Genomic DNA, 18,642 nt, shown 5'->3' with positions numbered 1-18,642 from the left:
GTTATTGATATTTCTCCCCCAGCAATCTTGATTCCAGCTTGAGCTTCATCCAGCCTGGTATTTCGCATGATGTACTCTGCATATAAGTTAAATAAACAAGGTGATAATAGACAGCCTTGACATATTCCTTCTCCAATTTTGAATCAGTCTGTTGTTCCTGTCTGGGTCTAACTGTTGCTTCTTGACCTGCATATAGGTTTCTCAGGAGGCAGGTCTGGTATTCCCATCTAAGAATTTTCCACAGTTTGTTGTGATTCACACAGTCAAAGACTTTAGTGTAGTCAGTGAAGCAGAAATAGATGTTTTTTTTGGAATTCTCTTACTTTTTCTATGATGCAGTGGATGTTGGCAATTTGACTTCTGGTTCCTCTGCCTTTTCTAAAATCCAGCTTTTTATGTATGGAAGTTCTCAGTTCACGTACAGTTGAAGCCTCGCTTGAAGAATTTTGAGCATGAGTTCGCTAGCATGTGAGATGAGTGCAATTATGCAGTAGTTTGAACATTCTTTGGCAGTGCCCTTCTTTGGGATTGGAGTGAAAACTTACCTTTTCTAGTCCTGTGGCCACTACTAAGTTTTACAAATTTGCTGGCATATTGAGTGCAGCACTTTCACAGCATCCTTTTAGGATTTGAAATAGCTATTTCAAATAGCTCAGGAATTCCATCACCCCCACTAGCTTTGTTCATAGTGATGCTTCCTAAGGCCCACTTGACTTCCCACTGTAGGATGTCTGGCTCTAGGTGAGTGACCACGCCGTCGTGGTTATCTGGGTCATTAAGACCTTTTCTGACAGTTCTGTATATTCTTGCTACCTCTTCTTAATATCTTCTTCTTCTGATAGGTCCATACCATTTCTGTCCTTTATTGTGCCCATCTTTGCATCCCTTGGTATCTCGGATTTTCTTGAAGACATCTCTAGTCTTTCCCATTCTGTTGTTTTCCTCTGTTTCTTTGCACTGATCACTGAGGAAGGCTTGCTTCTCTCTCTGTGCTGTTCTCTGGAGCTCTGCACTCAGACAGGAATATCTTTCCCTTTCTCCTTTGTGTTGGAGTGTAGCCAAGTCACAATGCTGTGATGGTTTCGGGTGGACAGCAGAGGGACTCAGCCATACATATACATTATCCACGCTCCCCCAAACTCCTTTCCCATCCAGGCTGCCACATGACATTGAGCAGAGTTCCTGCTGTGCTATACAGTCGGCCCTTGTTGCTTACCTATTTTAAATGTAGCAGTGTGTACACGTCCGTCCCAAACTCAGTATCCCCTCCCCCCAGCAACCATAAGTTCATTTGGAAAATGGTATTACTTTGATGCCTATAGCGTCAAGTGCATCTGAAGGCCACACAGTGTTGAAAGCAGTCTGTGTCTTCCTCTGCCAGAGATAAGCAGCTTTCAGTGGAACTGGTGTCTTCCCCCCACAAGCGTCCCATTTAGAAAGTGATGAGATAGCAGTGGTGATGACTGTTACGGGGAATGGACGTGCGCCCCGACTAATGCTAGTCCCTGAAGCCACAGGGAGCCGTCTGTGCTGGTGTCTGTCTGTTGAAGCCATGCGCTTATCCACCCGTCACAGAGACATCTGAGATCAGGAGTTTCAGATAACCAAATGCAAATCCTTCATCTGACTTTTAATTTGTGCAGAATGTGAAGTGAGACACAGTGAAAGCATTAATAGGATTGTCTCTTAATCCATGTATAGTGCTCAGCTGCGATTTACAGGTATACTGGAATGTCAAAACAAGGTTACATTGATAGTTCATAATTTCATTTTAAAAGGTTGAAAGAACATTTAAGGATCATATAGACTCTGTGGACTGTTCTTCCTAATGCACTGTAGCGTACATCTCTGAAAGAGCAGGTAACAGGACGAGCGTCTCCCAGTGAGCTCCCAGCTGCCTCCGCTGTCCCCTGGCTTCCCATCCGGGTCCAGGCACCTACTGCCGAGACGGAGGGGAGGGAGGCTGTTGAGCGCTGCTCTGAGGCTGGCCGGCCTTTCTGGCTCCGTCGCCGTGGGTGCTTGACCTGCCTCCTCTCTGGACACTCACCCAGCCTGTAAATTAATCACTGCTCTGTGCTCCCGTTTCTATATTAGTTTTTTTATGAGAGCATCCTCCTAGAGTGACTTCTGCACACGTTTCTCCGCTGAGCTCTTTTGAGGGTAGGGATCTAGTATATGCTTGACATCCCAGTGGCTGTTACCTAGGAAGCAATTTCTATGGTGACTGCCCAAGTACTATCCTGTGTTTGTCATTTCCCTCCTATTCAGCGTGCGTGGGCTTCCTTGATAGCCAAGTTGGTCAAGAATCCGCCTGCAATGCAGGAGACCCCAGTTTGATTCCCGTGTTGGGAAGATCCGCTGGAGAAGGGATAGGCTACCCACTCCAGTATTCTTAGGCTTCCCTTGTGGCTCAGCTGGTAAAGAATCTGCCTGCAGTCCAGGAGGGCTGGGTTCAGTCCCTGGGCTGGGAAGATCCCCTGGAGAAGGGAAAGGCTACCCACTCCAGTATTTTGGCCTGGAGAATCCCATGGACTGTATTGCCCACGGGGTCACACAGAGTCGGACACGACGGAGCGACTTTTACTTTCAGCGAGTGGATTCTCACATGTGCCAATGCGTAGAGTTTGTTTTGGGCAAAGGGCAAAGTTGGAAAAAAGAAATGACTCAATCATTTTATGGGCAGGGGGGAGCGGTGAATAAAGACCAATGAGAAAGACAGAACTCCAAGCATCCTCCACCTTTCAAACCCCGGAAACCTACTTTGCAAGTAGGAAGGAGGGTAGCTTATCAAGGCTTTGGTGCCATCTTGTGGCTATTTGTTGGATCACAACAGAATTTTGCCATTTATTTCTTCTCAGTGAATGGCTTACTATTTTGAAGTTTCAACATTTAAAAAATGAGGATCCTTTATTTGCAGTCCCCTTTAGAATTTGTTTGGTAACAGCTTTATTGGTTTATAACCCACATACCATAGAATTCACTGACTGGATGTATATAGTGTCTGATTTTTCGTATAGCCATTACAAACCATCATCACAATTTTAGAGTATTTTTACCCCCAAAAGCCTGCAGCCTTACTCCTTGTCCGGCCCACACATTCCCTGCCTTCAGATGTCTGCTCAGGCTTTTCCGGCATGTGCAGCCGTGCTGTGCGCACCCCGTGTCTGCCTGCGCCCCGTTAGTACGTCTGCAGGTTCATCCGTGGCGATGCCAGTGCTTACTCCTTTCCAACAGCTGAACTGATACACTGCCGGGTTTGCCATGATTTGTTCATTTCAGCTGATGAATAATACTCGGTTGGGTTTGTTTGGGGCTTCCCTGATCGCTCAGTTGGTAAACAATCTGTACTTTTTGGCTCTTTGGAACAAATACTGTTGTGAGCATTTGCGTACAGGTTCTGAGTGGGAATGCTGTCATTTCCTTTTGACATATACCTAGGAGTGGAACTGGGTAAAAATGGCAACTTAATGACTTAGTTTATGGTCACTGCCAAACTGTTTTCCAAAATGGCTATGCCATTTTATATTCATACCAGCAGTGTATTAGAGTTCTGATATAATTGGAGTTTTGTGTATTTCCAGAAAACTCGTAACAGGCTTTGAATTCAGGAAAGCTGTTTTCAGTTTTTGCTATAAGTTATTTAAGTATACCATGATGTACTGAGAAAAAAAATTAGAGTTTAAAGCAATTACCCAGTATTACATCATCCAGAGGTGTTATTTCTAGAATTTATGTGTGTATGTATATACATACTTATAATTTGAAAAAATCCATTTTTAACCACATGGACATTTTTCTAGGTCAGTATCAGCATTGTCTTATGAATTTGTATCATTACAGTACCTACAGACATCAGGGAAAAGACATTATGAGTGTGTCAGATGCTTTGACTTCTTGGCGTACACAGGGCTCAGACCAGGGAGGACCCTGCAGCCCTCAGACCAGGGGCTTCTAGCTTGGCCTTTAGTTTTCTTACCTAAAAAGCGAAATTACTGTTAGTTTTGGTTAAGACACAATAATTTTTCCAATTAATTTAAAAATTTTTTTATTTTTAAAAAGCACTCACTGAAAATGACCGAGACAGCCAGTCACCACTGAAGAATCCTCTGTTGTCGACGTCAAGACCCCTGGTTTTTGGCAAGTCCAATGGTATGTACCTCTTTTCATTACCTTCTGATTGGGACAGCTATTCCTAGAAGCAGAGTGTCTCTTCCTCTCCCTCCTAGGAGCTAATACTGAGATCAAATACTGAGACCACTGCTTCAGAGGCCAAAACCTTCCAAGGTGCAGTGTATCGGGTGACTACCCTCTATCCCCCCATGTTTATTCCTTTAATATTGCAGGGGTTATCCTATAACAAGAGGTCACTCAGCTGTCATAATCTATTTGTGGACACTTTTTGTACAGACCATCTGATTGATCTCTGCTTTTCAGTTTGTATGTGGGATTTGCTTAGTGGAGTCCCTCATCCCCTCACCACTCCTTTCCATTTTCCTTTTGTTTTCATGGAATTTACTTCAGTTCAGTCGCGTCCAACTCTTTGCGACCCCGTGGACTGCAGCACGCCAGACCTCCCTGTCCATCACCAACTCCCAGAGCTTACTCAAACTCATGTCCATTGTGTTGGTGATGCTATCCAACCATCTCAACCTTTCGTTCCCTTCGCCTCCCACCTTCAGTCTTTCCCAGCATTAGGGTCTTTTCCAGTGAGTCGGTTCTTCGCATCAGGTGGCCAGAGTATTGGAGTTTCAGCTTCAGCATCAGTCCTTCCAATGAATATTCAGGACTGATTTCCTTTAGGATTGACTGGCTGGATCTCCTTGCTGTCCAAGGGACTCTCAAGATTTCTCCAACACCACAGTTCAAAAGCATCAATTCTTCAGTACTCAGCTTTCTTTAGAGTCCAACTCTCACATCCATACATGACTACTGGAAAAGCCGTATCTTTGATTAGACAGACCTTTGTTGGCAAAGTAATGTTTCTGCTTTTTAATATGCTGTCTAGGTCGGTCATAGCTTTTCTTCCAAGGAGCAATTGTCTTTTAATTTCATGGCTGCGGTCACCATCCGCAGTGATTTTTGGAGCCCAAGAAAATAGTCTCTTACTGTTTCCCACTCTATTTGCCATGAAGTGGTGGGACTGGATGCCATGATCTTAATTTTGTGAATGTTGAGTTTTAAGCCAGCTTTTTCACTCTTTCACTTTCGAGAGGGCACTTTAGTTCTTGTTTTCTGCCACTAGGGTGGTATCATCTGCATATCTGAGGTTATTGATATTTCTCCCAGCAATCCTCATTCCAGCTTGTGCTTCATCCAGCCTGGCATTTCACATCATGTATTCTGTATATAAATTAAATCAGCAGGGTGACAATATACAGCCTTGACCTACTCCTTTTCCTATTTGGAACCAGTCTGCTGTTCCATGTCCAGTTCTAACTGTTGCTTCTTGACCTGCATACAGATTTCTCAGGAGGCAGGTCAGGTGGTCTGATATTCCCATCTCTTAAGAATTTTCCAGTTTGTTGTGATCCAGTCAAAGGCTTTGGCATGGTCAAAAAGCAAAAAGTTTTTCTGGAACTCGCGCATTTTCGATGATCCAGCAGATGTTGGCAATTTGATCTCTGGTTCTTCTGCCTTTTCTAAATCTAGCTTGAACATCTGAAAGTTCATGGTTCACGTACAGTTGAAGCCTGGCATAAATTTTGAGCATTACTTAGCTAGCACATGAGATGGGTACAATTGTGCGATAGTTTGAGCATTCTTTGGCATTGACTTTTTTTGGGATTGGAATGAACTGACCTTTTCTAGTCCTGTGGCCACTACTAAATTTTCCAAATTTGCTGGCATACTGAGTGCAACACTTTCACAGCATCATCTAGGATCCGAAATAGCTCATCTGGAATTCCATCCCCTCCACTAGCTTTGTTCGTAGTGATGCTTCTTAAGGCCCACTTGAGTTTGCATTCCAGGATGTCTGGCTCTAGGTGAGTGAGCACACCATCGTGATTATCTGGGTCGTGAAGATCTTTTTTGTACAGTTCTTCTATGTATTCTTGCCACCTCTTCTTAGTATCTTCTGCTTCTGTTAGATCCATACCATTTCTGTCCTTTATTGTGCTCATCTTTGCATGAAATGTTCCCTTGGTATCTCTTAAATTTTTTACTTTGACTGAAGTCTATATTCTTTCCTTTGTCTCAAGGTGATACAATTGATTATCAGAAACAGCTGAAGCAGATGATTAAAGATTTGGCCAAAGAAAAAGACAAAACTGAGAAAGAGTTGCCCAAAATGAGCCAGGTATGGACTTTATTCTGTGCAGAGAATTTACTATTTTACCAAGCAATTTCAGTGGTAAGCCTTTTAATTAAGCTGGACCCCCACTTTACCTCCTAAGCTATAATCAAAGGATCTTTAAGACATTTTAAACATTGTGACATTTAAATAGGAAATTATTTAAATTTTGATCCATTTAACTATTCAGATGTTCAGCACTCTTCAAAATATGCTAGCACATATTTCATATCCTCAAATTTTCTCTATCAAACTCATTTATCAGGTTGTGATGCAGATTCATTCTGTAGAGCACTAGAAGTTATTTGGGAGACAGTGGACACAGAATTTTTCATATAAAAAGTACGGTTTAAATAGCTAACTACATATTACAGTGTACTGATGCGGCTTTAAGTGGAAAACCTCCCTTTATTATAGGACTTAAATCCCTCTGGTACTCCTGTGAGCTCCCAGGAGTGGGATTTAGCAGTTTTCCTTTTGATCATGAAACAGTGTTGCTCCACTCTACTAAGTGGCTTTCAAACATTCATTCTACTCTCTGGATATATATCAGTTAAATCTCAGCATGTCAGTTGTACCTCAGTTATCATGGATATTTCTCTTGAACCTTAAATGCTAAATTAGTAGCTCAGAGCATTTTCCTGTTCCTAGAGTGACCGTGAAGCTAAGTCCCACCTCTATTGTGACATAAAGATTCTCAATTTGGGCAGGAGGGTGTGTAGCGTGAGCACGCACCAGGCACCATTGTTGAACTTTATGGCCTTCCCTGCTGCTTTGGTATTTCCACCAGATTAACAAATCTAGTAAGATTATTTCAGTCCTAATATTTAGGCTGTTTCCAACCTTTCTCTACTAAAAACCCTAGCCTTCGCATCCTCATAAAACACATCTCCATGCAGAGCTTCTGAACATATTCTCACAAGTTGTTTTCCTGGGTTGAAGGGTGTAATGTTTTTAACAGCTGCTGTAAAGACAGCACAAGTCTACACGGTGTGTGAAATCTCCTGGACTTGGCAAGTCCTCAAGGGCAGAAAATACCTCTTATTTTCTGCTTCAACAATTACTGTGTGGTTTTGATCAGAGAACTAAGTGTAAAATTTTTAAACAAAAAACATATTCTTGTTACACTGTTATATTCAGATTTTCCCCCCTCACATTTCCAGAGAGAGTTCATCCAGTTCTGTAAGACTTTGTACAGTATGTTCCACAAAGACCCAGAAGAGAATGACCTGTACCAAGCCATCGCCACAGTAACCACGCTGCTGCTGCAGATCGGCGAGGTGGGGCAGCGAGGCAGCAGCTCTGGGAGCGGCTCCCAGGAAGGCGGGGAGGAGCTGCAGGCCTCGGCTCCTTCCCCCTCTTCTGAGCAGGACTTGGTGTTTGCTGAAGCGGACACAGGGCAGAGTCCCCAGGAGTCCCAGGCATTTCCTGAGGAGGCACAAGGGGACTGGACCGTCTCCCTTGAACATATTTTAGCTTCACTTCTGACTGAACAGTCACTAGTCAACTTTTTTGAAAAGCCACTGGACATTAAATCCAAACTTGAAAACGCCAAGCTCAATCAGTACAGCCTCAAGACTTGTGAAATGAGCCGCCAGTCACAGCCTGAGCTCAAGCTGAGCAGCCCGTAGGACAGCGATTGGCCGAGACGCATCTCCACACCAAAGCACAGCCAGGTCCCCAGGCGCGGTGAGCCCAGGAAGCCAGGCTTGTCGAGCTCACCGTGAGTCCTTTACAAGCTGGGTACACACTGTGGCTGGGGGGCACTGATGCAACACCCAGCATTTGTTTAGACACTGTCAGTGCTAGAGCTAGTGTTCTGTCCTCAGCTGGAAGCTAAAGAAGTGAGAGATGTGTGATACTAACCAAGTTGAGAGAAGCCCAAGCACTCATCCTTCACTTGAACGGGGGGGACAGAATTCACTTTCAAGATTTGAGAGCCACTATCTGTGCAATTGTATTTGGCTTTTTTTGCACTAATTTTGTTTCAATGCTGGTAATTGAAACCATGTTAATGTATTCGGTTGTATTCACTTTGTGTCCTTCCAAAAAATGTGTACAAACCACGCTTTCAATGTTGGCCTCCAAGTTTTTTTAAAAACAAAGTTTTCTATTGACTTGGTTTGTGTCTGTATCTTATTTCAGCTCTAAGGTTTGGACTGTGCCAGTTTGGAACACCTGGAGACCCCCCCACTGCCCCCACAATGATGATCACAGCATACACTCCAGGCAGCCTCCAACCCCACTACCATCATCAATAGGGTTTCAAAAGGGCACCTCTTTACGCCATTTAATCCACATCAGTGATGAAACAATCCCTCCAACACCTTGGTTTCGGGCTAAATTTAACATAACGTTTGTTAGTCCTTTTAAGAAAGGTTACCTATGTGGAAATGGCAACCCACTCCAGTATTCTTGCCTGGAAAATTCCACGGACAGAGGAGCCTGGTGGGGTCGCAAGGAGTCAGACAGGACTGAACAACTGAGCACAAACCAGAAGTAAAACCACCTCGTTAGATTACCAAATAATTGAGCTAAAAATGACAAACTCTCTCTTTCATTAAACCTAAGACCCTCAAAAGCTACCAGTTTAGTCTCTTAAAACTCCTGGGAGAAGGGGCCCAGGCATGGTGGCTGGGAAATGCTCTAAGATACACAAGCCTACTTTACCTCCAACTAGAAAAGGAAAATCAAGATGCGAAGACAGTTCAATAACTTTATTGGACCATCAGCAATTAGTTCTCGTCCACATTGACTGTCTGTAGATCTGCAAAAGAAGTGATAGCCAGTCACCTTCCACACCCACACCCCCCATCCCATGCTCACAGAAGAACCTTTTCTGCAAGGGCTTAGGCAGGTATTCTGAATGACCCTTCCCAACCCAGATACAGACGTGTTCTGTATCCTTTTGCATTTTCCCACACCATAACACAACTTCAAAAAGGTTTACTGACTATGCCTCTAACGTACAACCCTACTGGAAGGATCCAGAGATACAAGTAAACAGTATTTGTTGAACAAATGAACTCAGGTTATAATAGGGCCAAGGATTTAAAAAATGAAGTAGACCTTACTTTTGAAGGTGGTGACGGGCACGTAGGTAACCAGAGTGTAGAGCTTGTTTGGTGAGTCTTCGTCTTCATTACGTTTTCTGGACAACCGCACACGGATCCGGTACGGGACATTCCTGAAGAACAGAAAACACAGGTGTCTTGGGAGGTGGAGGTGGAAATGGCAACCCAATACAATACTCCAGTATTCTCGCTTGGAGAATCCCATGGACAGAGGGGTCCATGGGATCTCAAGAAGTCTGAAATGACTGAGCATGCTTGGGATGTACCTGTCTCAGCTGGCAGCCCCGCTGCCATATGCAGTGACCTCAGCAAAAATGTCAGCCCCGTGTGTAATGTTGGCTATGGGAGCTATGTTAAATCCCAGGCAGCACTCGGCGAACACATGCAAATGTTACATGTTCAGTGTCCCAGACTCCCACACGCAGTCCTCCTCCTGGCTCACCAACCTTCTCAGTTCATGGGACACCCCCCTCCCCATCTCAAGGGAGCCCACAAACAGCTCCTTCATTATAAACTCCCCGCCATGACAGCCCACTGCAGGGCTAAAGCTCAAATCCCTGTTGTTGCATCCAACCCTAATGTTAAAAGACCACCCAGATCAGACAGTGCCCCCACCCCGCTTGTCTCAAACCCTCCAGTCCCCACCAGCACCACTCACCTGGCTGGTCCCACTTCTACCCTGGCCCCGTAACTGTCCTTTACAGCTACCCCCCAAATCTGCCTACAAGCAGGACTTCTCAGCCTGAGCACTGCTGAGACCTGGCCACACCGTTTCTTGTGTGCGTGTGTGTGGCTGGCCACTCTGCACACTGTGTAACTGCTAGGAGTCTCTGGCCTATAGCCACCCCCACGGTGGACACGGCCCTTCGGTCTAGAGAAAGCCAGACTCCACACTGTGACCTACAAGGTCTGTCTGCTGCCCACTCCATCCTCACTGTCCTCCAATCACACACACCGACTACTCCACTTTAACCAGCCGCTGTTCCCAGGTCACGTCTGTTCTGTGTGTGATGCGCTGACCTGACCTGCACCTTGCTGACTCCTTCAGGCCTTAGTTCACACTAGGGTAAAGGGCTTCCCCGCAGATGCCACCCTACTCCCCAAGCCACAGCTACACGATTTTCTTCTTATACCTCCACGTGCATTAGCTGAGTGGAATGGTAAAATCTGTCACACACAGACACCTCGAGTACCTGATTCCTTTGGCCCAGACGGCTTTGTTGAGCCTGGTGTCGATGCGCACGTCCGGAGTTCCCATCTCCTTCATGGCAAACTTCCGGATTTCTTTGAGTGCCCTAGGGGCACGCTTCTTGAAACCCCTGAGATTCAAAAGTAAGTGAATGAAGTGAGTACAAAATTAAATGAAACACATAATACAGTGTGTTTTCATAAAACAAATCTCAACTAAACCTCTAACAACGCAGGAACAATTCTTCACCACTATGTCATGCCCGCCTATTACACAATGGTAATCTTCTATGCACAATCTACTTTCAATAATGTAACACAAGGACTCTGTCTATGATCCTTAAAAGACGCTAATATATACACTGGTCAACACTCTCCTGATAAAGCAAAAACCCCCTCAAGCTCTGATACCATCTGCCAGAGAGAATATATAATCAAAGAATGTTAGAATATGCTTGAACACAAAAGCACACGACACTGAAATAAACACGTCATCAGCTTTCGGCAATCATTCAATGCGAATTTAAAGGCCCCTTATTAACTTGGTCTATGATAAAAGACAAAGGACTTGAAATGGACCGGTTTCCTCTCAAAAAACGAAGGCAACAGTTAGTGCTATGGATTTCTCAGCACGTGTCAGGCACTATTAACCTGTTGTTTAGATATGGATACATAAATTCCTTGAATTTCATGCTTTCAGTTAAAGACAAAATGTGAGAAAGCCGAACTCTATTACTGGCTGAAATGGTTAAGCAGTTGGTTAAGTGAAGGCTATTCCAGTGGGGCAGAGACCCAAAGTTAAACAGACTGTGAATGTCAGTTACCACATCCACCCCCTCCCCGCTCTACCCATCAAACAAGCTCGCTTCACTTAAATATTTAACCATCCAGAAAAAAAAAGCTACAGAGAAAGGAGAGGAATAAGGAAGGGGGCTGCATGTTAAAGTTAAGATGGCCACAGATACTGAAGTCAAGATCCAAAGATGAGGGTGCCTGTTTAGCTACCTGTGAGAAAAAGCATTATGGGGGTGGTAAGACTAAGCTCAAACTGCTGCCCTGAATCATGTACTTGCCAGCTATGATTAAGTAAGTGGCCGACCCGTGTAGAATCAGAACAGAACTCTGGCCTCTCAAGATGGCAACATGGGAAGCCAATGGAGGGCCTGGGAGCAGCCCAGGTGTTTGGGGTGGAGGAGGGAACCAGGAGCCCATCAAGGAAACAATTCTTGCTTCCTTGATGGCGGGACCAGTGTAGTCAGGCTGAGGAAGGCAGACCCAAGAGGACGTGCTCACTTGCCAACAAAAAGGGAAGGCTGCAGGGAAACTGGAAAGTGTGTGTGTGGGCAGTGTGGACACAAACAGTTTGGTTCAGGGTTATGTAAAATTTGAAATGCCTATTAAAAAACACATGTATACATCTTAACAGCAGCTGGAAATATGAGGCCCTAAAACTAGTTGCTATTACCAAGCATAGTTAGAGAAGGGTTGAGTCCTGGACTCAATATTAAGAGGATGGGATGTGAGGAGAAACATAGATCAAGGAGCAGCAGCTGCAGAGGCAAAAAAAACACAAGAACGTGGAATCCTAGGGAGCAAAATGAAGAATGAACAAAGAACTGCCAATTGTTGCCCATCAAGAACTAAAAACGACCCATTCATTTAGTACTGTGAAGGTCTTCACTTAGGGCTTTTGTAACAAAAATGCATGAAAAACTCATCCACCTGCGCTGGCTCACAGCCACTCTTCTAAAGGTCTGGTTAACTGTGCACCTGTAAAACATCATCATATGACTTACCCTTCACCCTTTCCTCTGGATGCTTGCCTACCTCCTCGTAAGCTAGGCGGGCAGGATCTTTTGGTTCCCCGTTGAACCCGCAGAGCCCAAGACAGACTTATGTGCTCCCCACATGAGTCCACCAGGCCCCAAACTGAAAGACTCCACAGACACAATCCTCCCTGGCTCACGCATGGTCAACAGCCGGCCCAAAGTGCCAGGCCCGGCGGGGTCGCTGCCACATGTAGGTCCCTCACAAAGTCAGCTGTCCAGATATAGGAGACCGACCAAGCCAGTCAAGAAATTTTTGCAGGGCAATGTTTGCTGTTAAAAGAACTCCAAACAGCAGCATTCAAGAAAAGATGCAGTCTCCAGTATCACTGGTCAGCCCCATGCGCAGAAAAGGGAATAAAGGCACTACAACCAAGCCCCCAGAGACCAACACCAAGAACCGGGACATTGGAAATCACCCCCAATATTCCTGTGTATCGCCAATCCACAACCTTCAGATGTCCTCCCAGCAAATAAGTCCACCGACACATCCTTTCGTGGTCTCTACAACGGTTTCACTCCCGGCATCACGACTTTCCCAGTTTCAGTACCCATCTGTGTGGGTCAGGGAACTAAAGAAACCGTATCACAGCGTTCGTGTTCTTGGCAGGTCCGGCTTCAATTAACTAGTGAACTTGACTACAAAGACCTAGACACATCAGTGTCCACTCCTGCACAACTTTCAGGCCTGCCAGGGTTTTATTCAACGACAAAGCAACGAGTGGAATGGTTTAATCACTACCGTCATCTCCCCAAGCTGGCTCTCCCAGAAACCTTACTGTTCTATGTCCCGTTTCTAGGTATCAACCTCTGAGGCATTACCTTTTAAACCCTATAAACCTTAAACAGGGTCCATGGAAACAGACTTGAGCTTTCGCAGGATTAATGCCTAATTTCTGGCCTACCCGGCCTTCAGGCTAGACAGACTCAGGGGCCACCAGACCGTGATTTCGGGAGCCCCCAACAGCAGGGCCAGCGGCAGGCCGCAGGAGTACTCACACTCCATGGATGCGCTTGTGAATGTTGATGGTGTATTCTCTTGTCACCACCTCGTTGATGGCGGACCGGCCCTTCTTCTTCTCGCCGCCCTTCTTTGCGGGAGCCATCTAAACAAACCCAGGCGACAAAGCAGCTCAGGGCGAGTGCGTCAAACCTAAGTCAAGGCCTCCCTCCCGGCCCGGCCTCACGCAGCCGCCCTCGGTACGGTTTCCGGGGACAGAAAGACCGGCCAGGTCCCTGAAGCCCCAGGTCTGGGTAGAGACAAGCCGGCTAGCCCGCGAGGCCCAAGTATCCATATCCCTTAGGTGCCTCCGCCCCGGAAACCCCTGCAGCTCGGGTTTCCCCAAGCCTGGCCTCTCTCCCTCTCAGGCTCCGGGAGCCCTTAAATGCAGCGTAGATTCCCGTGCGCTGGGGACGCAGGGTCCCAATTCAGCTCAGGACAGAGCCTGCAGTCCTGGTCAGCACAATCCAGGTAGAGGATGGCGCCAGATTCCTGCAGACGAGACTCACCAGCCATACTCACCCTGCAGGGCCGTGGTTGGAAAGGAAGAGCGCGAGGGATTGTGGGAGAAGGAAAGCAGCCTCGCAAGTACAACTTCCGGGTTACCTGGAGGCGGGGAAAGGAAGAGGCGCTACTGTGACGCAAGCAGCGCGCGCCGTGGGGGAAAGGCGTGAAGGCCTCTGGGGCGGGGCCTCGGGAGTCGCTCTCTCTCTCGCAGCTTCCTGTCGCCGGTCCCCGCCTCCTGCGCGGGAGCGAGGGTGGGAGGGGCTTGCGGTTCACATTTAAGTCTTCAGAGAAACCTGGATCTTGGTCCCCAGGTGGACGGGGGCAGGGTAGGGAGAGAAGACGCTCTTCTGTTTTCCCGCTCGCTCAGTGATTCGGCCAGTATTGCCTGAACTTGTGCGGAGATGAGCTACGCGGCTGCCGACCTGGAGGAAGCCGGGAGCCTTTTCTGGCGGCAGCGATCAGCTAGCTGCAGAGGTGCAGAGGGGCCTAGGCTAGGGGCGACGAGGGAGGAAGAGCAGAGGTTTACACAAGAAGCGTTTCGAAGTTAAAAGCGCCAGTTTGTAACTGACTATATGAAATGTCAATTTAGGAGACAGTAGTTGATTAAATCACCTTAGAAAGAGTAAAATACTATGTGCAGTCTATTATATTGGAGAAATCTATATGATTTCGTTACCTTAAATATGTTTTTAGCTCTATCAACAAAATGACCCAATAACAGCAATGGAAGCAGCGCTTTTATCCAACACCTGGTGTAAAATAGGTACCTTGAAAATGAAAAGGGAGGAACCTGAAGCCAGGAGGTTGACAGACTTCATGGCCAAGTCCCGGGTCCCCATGCCAAACCCACGGGTTCAGAACTCTGGACCTTCCGTCTGCTGATCAGAAACTTCATTCTCTTTTGGAGGGGCAAGGGCATGGTAAAATCTTTCAACCTAGGAAGGATGTAGAAATTTTGAGGGTTGAGTTACTGAAACCCTAGTATACTATTCAACCCTCAAAATTTCTACATCCTTCCTAGGTTTGAAACCCTAGAATAGTATGTTAAAACTGGAGCACTTATATGTATGGCCGAGTCCCTTTGCTGTCTGCCTGAAACTATCACAATACTTTTAATCGGCTCTACTCCAATATAAAATTAAGAGTTAAAAAAGGAAATAAAAATAATGAGAATTATAAAGAATTCTCCAATTTGGAAAGAAAAAAACAAAAACTGGAGCACTGAGGTGTTAGGATGAGCCTGGAGTAAAACACAAGTTAGCTCTGTGATAGTCATATTTTGCAACTAGTTTTGATGTAAAGATACACAGTTTTGTTGTATTTTGTGGGTCCTTGTACAACTTTTAAGAAATCTGTATCAGAGAACACTTTAATAACAAGTGTTAATATCTAATCTCTTTTCATCACTGGGTAGATTTTTTTTTTGTAAATTCCTAAATATTGATTTATTGTTTAAGTAGCATATGATTAATAAGGGAAATGTTGAAGTGAAAGTATTAGAGCCCGCCAGGCTCCTCTGTTCATGGGATTCTCCAGGCAAGAATACTGAGGTGGGTAGCCATTCCCTGCTCCAGAGCATCTGACAGGCAGATTCTTTACAGTCTGAGCCACCAGGAAAGCCCAATAAATTAGTAAATTGGACATTAAATGGTGTACAGTTTGTGGTGACTGTATCTTTCCATGTCCCAAATCCCCCTCTGACAGAAATGGACTTACCAGCATGGAGGATACAGTTTTTCAGTTGGTCTGGATGGGTGGGGTCATGGCTGCACTGAAAGAGATGGGGACATTGGGAGCGGCAGGTGGTTTTCAAGGATTAAACTACATTAAATTCAGGAACTTTTAAGTGTGTATAAAGTGGTTACCCAAGTTGGAGTATATATTTTAAGGCACATATTATTTTACTGAATGCGCTGAGGGGTTACCCTGCTTGTCCCATAGCTAGACATTGGCTGGACAGACAAAAATCCTAAAGAAAAAAAGAAAAACAAAACAAATAAACAAAAAATCCTAAAGAAGGTTTTCCTTTTTTTTCTCTAATGAGTTTTTTTCCCCTGGGAAAATAAAGGTGCTTCACAGATACCACAAGGCTGTGTATTTCAGCCATTCAGTCAACCATGTTATGCTTACAGAAGTATGCTGTTGTTTGTGCTACTGCACATAGGCATTGTATAAAGTTCATAAGTGTGTATCCAAAAAGCCACACATGCCATTACTCTGGAAGACCCAAATTAGTTGTTTGTCTCAGTTACTAATGGCTGACTTTATTTATTTATTTTTTGTATTTTTTTTTTTTTTATTAGTTGGAGGCTAATTACTTCACAACATTTCAGTGGGTTTTTGTCATACATTGATATGAATCAGCCATAGAGTTACACGTATTCCCCATCCCGATCCCCCCTCCCACCTCCCTCTCCACCCGATTCCTCTGGGTCTTCCCAGTGCACCAGGCCCGAGCACTTGTCTCATGCATCCCACCTGGGCTGATGATCTGTTTCACCATAGATAATATACATGCTGTTCTTTCGAAACATCCCACCCTCACCCTTCTCCCACAGAGTTCAAAAGTCTGTTCTGTACTTCTGTGTCTCTTTTTCTGTTTTGCATATAGGGTTATCATTACCATCTTTCTAAATTCCATATATATGTGTTAGTATGCTGTAATGTTCTTTATCTTTCTGGCTTACTTCACTCTGTATAATGGGCTCCAGTTTCATCCATCTCATTAGAACTGATTCAAAATTCTTTTTAACGGCTGAGTAATATTCCATGGTGTATATGTACCACAGCTTCCTTATCCATTCATCTGCTGATGGGCAACTAGGTTGCTTCCATGTCCTGGCTATTATAAACAGTGCTGCGATGAACATTGGGGTGCATGTGTCTCTTTCAGATCTGGTTTCCTCAGTGTGTATGCCCAGAAGTGGGATTGCTGGGTCATATGGCAGTTCTCTTTCCAGTTTTTTAAGAAATCTCCACACTGTTTTCCATAGTGGCTGTACTAGTTTGCATTCCCACCAACAGTGTAAGAGGGTTCCCTTTTCTCCACACCCTCTCCAGCATTTATTGCTTGTAGACTTTTGGATAGCAGCCATCCTGACTGGCGTGTAATGGTACCTCATTGTGGTTTTGATTTGCATTTCTCTAATAATGAGTGATGTTGAGCATCTTTTCATGTGTTTGTTAGTAATGGCTGACTCTAAAACCTCCAGGCTTCACATAAAGTGAAGAGAGAAACTTAAGCAATTTTTTACTGAACACCCACATTTTACCAGATAATTTCCAGCCAGAGTCCAACATATCATGGCTTAGCATGATCTCACAGTTGACCAGTTCACCTTATTGCCAGTATAAACAAACAAAAAAACTAATTTAATGGACATTAGTTGCCGTTAGAGACAAGATATTACATTTTAGTGGATATAGTTTAAAATATTCTAAAACTTGGTGTATTTCAGAATTCATATTTCAGTCACTTCTCATGAGCCAAGATTTTATAGTTTCTAAATAGAAAGGTCATGACAAGTTTGCAAAACAGTCTTTTAATCAGCACAATTAAATGAATCAGAAGTTTAAGGATTAAACTTCCCCTGACGTTATGTGGGTTTAAAGAAATTTACACAACAAGAGTTTTCTGAGTTTACCCAGACTGTGAACATGTGTAAAGTTTAAGCAATACTAAATTAACTCAGCAGCATGACATAGTCCACCCTCTTCTAATGGCTTCCGGCTGGAAAATCCTACCACAAATATGCTGTTTCCATTAAAAACTTGTTCTACTTAGAAGTGCAGTTCTGACAGCCAATTAAAATACAAATTCTTTTACAGAAAGATCAGATCTGGAAACATTTGAATTTACCAAACAGTTAAATTACAAAACAGGTAATCTAGTGTTACATAGAATTTTTGTTTTAAAAAGAGGGTCCATTTTGGATTCCTTGAAAGAGTAAATGATCCTAAGATATGCAAAATATTTAGACTTACCTTTCCTTCAGGTAATTCATATCACAATTGTGTGAATAATTAAAACTCCTATTGATGTATTTGCGTGGCAGCCTCTTAGGCCATTGAAAACTGATCCTGGCCAGAGAATGGAGAGGAGTTTTCTCTCTTTTACAGGGAAGCAGGTGGAAACACGGAGCTCCAGCGATGGAACAAGGAGAGGAACTTGGTTCTCTTGGGCCAGCGCTCTGCTGAGCATTGCCATCTCAGTGATTCTGTCTCAGCGTGCCAGGGCACCCTCATGCCAGCGTGCTGAAGCCTCATGGAAAAGGGGGTGCTGTCTGCTGTATCTCCCCTACCCACATGATGTGTGCACAGGTCTCCCACACAGACACACAAACCCTGGGTGCATCACTGATACGTGAGAGCTGGCAAGCAAGAGGCCATGGAAGCCCAGCCCAGGTGAGCTTAATTATGGGCTGTACCTGCTTCTGTCGATAATGGCTTTGCCATCTCTATGGATTACCCATGTCTCTTAAGTTAGAGATGTTTCCAGGAACTTTTTCTGGTTTTGTTAGTTTGTTCTGCTATCATTTCTAAAAGAACCATTGATTTCTTCTGGCACAATCTTTAAAGATCAGGATCATGTGAGCTCAAAAAACCTAAGACCATTACCCAGATTGTTGGTTGCTCGCTCCCACCTTTTCTGCATTTTTGATTATCCTTATAAACGTGTTGAAATTAAAAAGTTTACTGATGAGAGGTATGAATGCATCAAAAACAAGGTATAGAAACTGCCTCAAAAGGAAATCG

The 18,642-nt window shown here is 44.6% G+C and overlaps 2 protein-coding genes across 5 annotated transcripts in view; one reads left to right on the top strand and one right to left on the bottom strand.

Annotated features, from left to right (window-relative positions):
* Window positions 1–8,409, top strand: part of TBC1D8 (TBC1 domain family member 8) — a 142,854-nt gene extending 134,445 nt beyond the window's left edge. For all 4 annotated transcript variants that reach the window (XM_043467960.1, XM_043467962.1, XM_043467963.1 and 1 more), the window contains 3 exons: window positions 4,060–4,149; window positions 6,201–6,298; window positions 7,456–8,409. In XM_043467960.1, coding sequence (XP_043323895.1) covers window positions 4,060–4,149; window positions 6,201–6,298; window positions 7,456–7,923 — 656 coding nt within the window. In that variant the 3' untranslated portion in view covers window positions 7,924–8,409. The remainder of the gene's footprint in view (window positions 1–4,059; window positions 4,150–6,200; window positions 6,299–7,455) is intronic.
* Window positions 8,410–8,994: 585 nt separating this feature from the next.
* RPL31 (ribosomal protein L31) lies at window positions 8,995–13,993 on the bottom strand. Its single transcript, XM_043467970.1, has 5 exons — window positions 13,903–13,993; window positions 13,380–13,486; window positions 10,560–10,685; window positions 9,367–9,479; window positions 8,995–9,059 (listed from the first exon to the last, which is right to left on the bottom strand). Exons 2-5 carry the CDS (start codon window positions 13,484–13,486, stop codon window positions 9,028–9,030), a joined length of 378 nt encoding a protein of 125 aa, XP_043323905.1. The 5' UTR covers window positions 13,903–13,993; the 3' UTR covers window positions 8,995–9,027.
* Window positions 13,994–18,642: the final 4,649 nt, after the last annotated feature.

The sequence above is a fragment of the Cervus canadensis genome, chromosome 5, assembly GCF_019320065.1.
Source record: "Cervus canadensis isolate Bull #8, Minnesota chromosome 5, ASM1932006v1, whole genome shotgun sequence".
In the NCBI taxonomy this organism is placed as follows: domain Eukaryota; kingdom Metazoa; phylum Chordata; class Mammalia; order Artiodactyla; family Cervidae; genus Cervus; species Cervus canadensis.
The sequence above is the reverse complement of the archived record's forward strand: the minus strand, read 5'-3'. Positions and strand labels throughout refer to the sequence as shown.

Bases quoted from the DNA above. Each gene is read 5' to 3' on its own strand.
- RPL31 (XM_043467970.1), bottom strand. From the start codon at position 13,486: ATGGCTCCCGCAAAGAAGGGCGGCGAGAAGAAGAAGGGCCGGTCCGCC. The intron at 10,686-13,379 runs GTGAGTACTCCT...TTTGAATCTCAG, and splicing joins CACAAGCGCATCCATGGAGT to GGGTTTCAAGAAGCGTGCCC. The intron at 9,060-9,366 runs GTAAGGTCTACT...CTTCTTTTGCAG, and splicing joins GCCCGTCACCACCTTCAAAA to ATCTACAGACAGTCAATGTG.